A 2,939-nucleotide genomic window follows, 5' to 3' on the forward strand; every position below is an offset into this window, starting at 1 on the left:
CCTCATTATAGGTCACACATGCGCATTTCGGGAAAATGGGTCCATGATTCGCCTCCGAACTGAAGTTAGAGGACTAACTCTATAAAACTGACACAGAGACATTTAAGCTGTTCATACACCGTACATTTCTGCTGTACTACTTTGCATTTAACATGTCTAAATAAAATACATCGGATTTTGTTTCAAACAGAACACAAAACTTTTCCCCCACTGGTATTACCCACCTCTCTAGAGGTAAACTAATGTTATGACCTCACTTTCAGCCACTACAGCTAAAAAAAATGGTAGCTGAGAATATTGTAGACAAAAGTGCAAGCTGCATGTGGAGGTATGACAAGGTACCATGCGAAAGTTAGGGTATATATATTATTCACCTTGAAGATTTACTACATAATTTTTGTCTAACCTAAATGGGTAAGGGATATTTCTCTCACTGAGTTTTTTCCTTAGGACCTAAAGTTACATAACACAACAAGAATTACTACATGTACCATGTTGACAATATGTATTGTCATGTATAAACTGTGACCCGTTTTGCTCAGTGACATTCCTGATAATGCTGATTTACAAGTCACCATTACTAAAAATAAAACAACCCAGTCATTATCTACATGTATTTTGTCTGGAAGAAAATTGACATTGATGTTCAGGACAAGTGAAACAGACTGTGTATAACTACACCAAGCTGTAAGCTTGTCACAGATCACTGACCACTTTGCAGAACAAGCTATACATACTGAATTAGCCACACTGCTCACATTAACTAAAACAGCAATGATTCTGTTGTTGTTTTTTTTAAAAAACTAACAAAACAGTCTCCTTCAACACATGATAATATGATGGAAAAGATATAATAAAAAATTACCCGATGGTCAGGAAGTGCTTATCATATCACAGAGAACTTGAGGCAGAGTTGCAGAGTCACCCGTTATCAGACGAGCAGACACAGACACAGATTCAGACCAGATACCAAACTCAACCGATGGCACGAGAGGCTCTGTGACGATAACATCACTGACAGTGTACATTACCTGGTTGTTGTCACAGTCCAGGACTGTCAGTGTGTGGTCATCACAGTCCAGGTACACACCCAGGTGATGAGGTCGTGTGTAACGTCTCCACTGTAGATAGCCAGGTTTGATCTCACCACGACCACTGTGACTATCACACCTGACCTCATCACCACGGTACTCCATCTCAATGTACCAGGAGTTACGGCCACGGTCTGTCTCCTCACTCACATCACAGCTCTCCTGTGTCACTCCTACATCACAGTAACAGTCATGTGAACAGGTGATGTGTATCTCCCAGTAGTACCTGCCCGTCTGGTAACGCCCGTCTGTCACAGCTCTCCTCCACCACAACACCCAGGACAAGTCCTCAGCCTCTACCACACAGCCGCTGTCAGTGATTCTCAGCTTCCTGTCGTCTGTCTCTGTGAATCTCAGCGTCGGCTCTGCAAAAACACAACAAAAGCAGCATAAACAACAGAAAACCATAAACACACGCTGTTAGAGTGAGGTGTAAATACCTGTACACATACGGTGGTTTTACTTGCTCAACACAATCTCTTGAAATAAAATGACATGTATTTTTGACATTAATGTAATTTATATACAGATCTCTGTCATTTTCAGCCAGTTTAAAAGAGTTGAGCTTCGACAAGAACTGTATCCATCACATAGACATAGACTAAGTACTGGGTTAAAATACAGGCTTTTAGCGGTCTAATTTGTTTAAAACTTATCACTTACAACAAGAATAATACCTTCCTCTATCCAGCCATTGGTTTTAGTTGTAAGTTATGGCACATTTGAACACTCAATTCACTATCAAGCTGCCTGTTAGGCCTGTTGTCATTCGTGGAGTACCGAAGCCGTCTGTGTAATAAGGGAGGTAACTCGCCACACATAACTTACCAAGTGAGTTTCATTGTCACAATAACCCCAAAGACTATTTAATCCACCAGAAGAAGTCAGCTAAATTTTCTTCAATTTGCCATTTTTTTAAAGATACCTAAATATTTAAATATTAACAACAAACTTATATTGAGGGAGGAAGGACATGTAAACCTCATACTCTTATACATGGAATCTATACCCTTTAACATTAATAATGAAACAGATATGAGGGCATTTTTTCTCTTTTTTCCCACCTTTGAAATAAGTGTTTGACTACATTTGAATCTAGGAAATAATGGCGAATTTTTACTTGATTACTTGTTAGTAATAATTAGGGGACCTCCGTGGTTCAGTTGGTTAGCGCGCTAGCGCAGCGTAATGAAACAGAAGGCTCTTACCATGCAATGCGGTCGCTGTGAGTTCAAGTCCAGCTCATGCTGGCCTCCTCTTCCGCCGTTCGTATAAAGGTCTTCCAGCAACCTGCAGATGGTCGTGGGTTTCCACCGGGCTATGCCCAGTTTCCTCCCACCATAATGCTTGCCGCCGTCGTCTAAGTGAAATATTCTTGAGTACGGCGTAAAGCACAAAAAATTGGGTGCAACATGTTATCTGTCCTGCTCTAAGAGTGTACACCTGCTCTTGTACACATGGAGTAAACATCACCCAGACACCACAGAATACACAAACACCACTCCTGATCTAACATTACACGCGCTGATTTGGAAATACAAGGCAGACACCGATGGCTTCACTACCATCTGTTCTGATCTAATTTTGAAGCTGCTGATATATAATTCTGCTATGTACCTTCCTCTTTTTGTGACTTCTGGGCCAACTGTACATTAATCTGAATCTCGTGTGCACATCCGACTGTGTAGGCCTACCTCACATTAGTCTGTGTCGTCTGTGCCCACCCTACTGTATAGCCTACCTCACATTAGCCTGTGTCTTCTGTGCACACCCTACTGTATACCTCACCTTAGTCTGTGTCTCCTGTGCACATCCTACTGTATAACTCACATTTTTAGATCTTGATCG

The 2,939-nt window shown here is 41.2% G+C and overlaps 1 protein-coding gene across 1 annotated transcript; it reads right to left on the reverse strand.

Moving 5' to 3' along the window:
* Positions 1 to 870: 870 nt before the first annotated feature.
* Positions 871 to 1,791, reverse strand: LOC135462438 (uncharacterized). The gene is made up of 2 exons (XM_064739661.1): positions 1,769 to 1,791; positions 871 to 1,456 (listed from the first exon to the last, which is right to left on the reverse strand). The coding sequence occupies exon 2, from the start codon at positions 1,194 to 1,196 to the stop codon at positions 873 to 875; it is 324 nt and encodes a 107-aa protein (XP_064595731.1). The 5' UTR covers positions 1,197 to 1,456; positions 1,769 to 1,791; the 3' UTR covers positions 871 to 872.
* Positions 1,792 to 2,939: the final 1,148 nt, after the last annotated feature.

Source organism: Liolophura sinensis, chromosome 2 (genome assembly GCF_032854445.1).
Source record: "Liolophura sinensis isolate JHLJ2023 chromosome 2, CUHK_Ljap_v2, whole genome shotgun sequence".
Classification (NCBI taxonomy): Eukaryota; Metazoa; Mollusca; class Polyplacophora; order Chitonida; family Chitonidae; genus Liolophura; species Liolophura sinensis.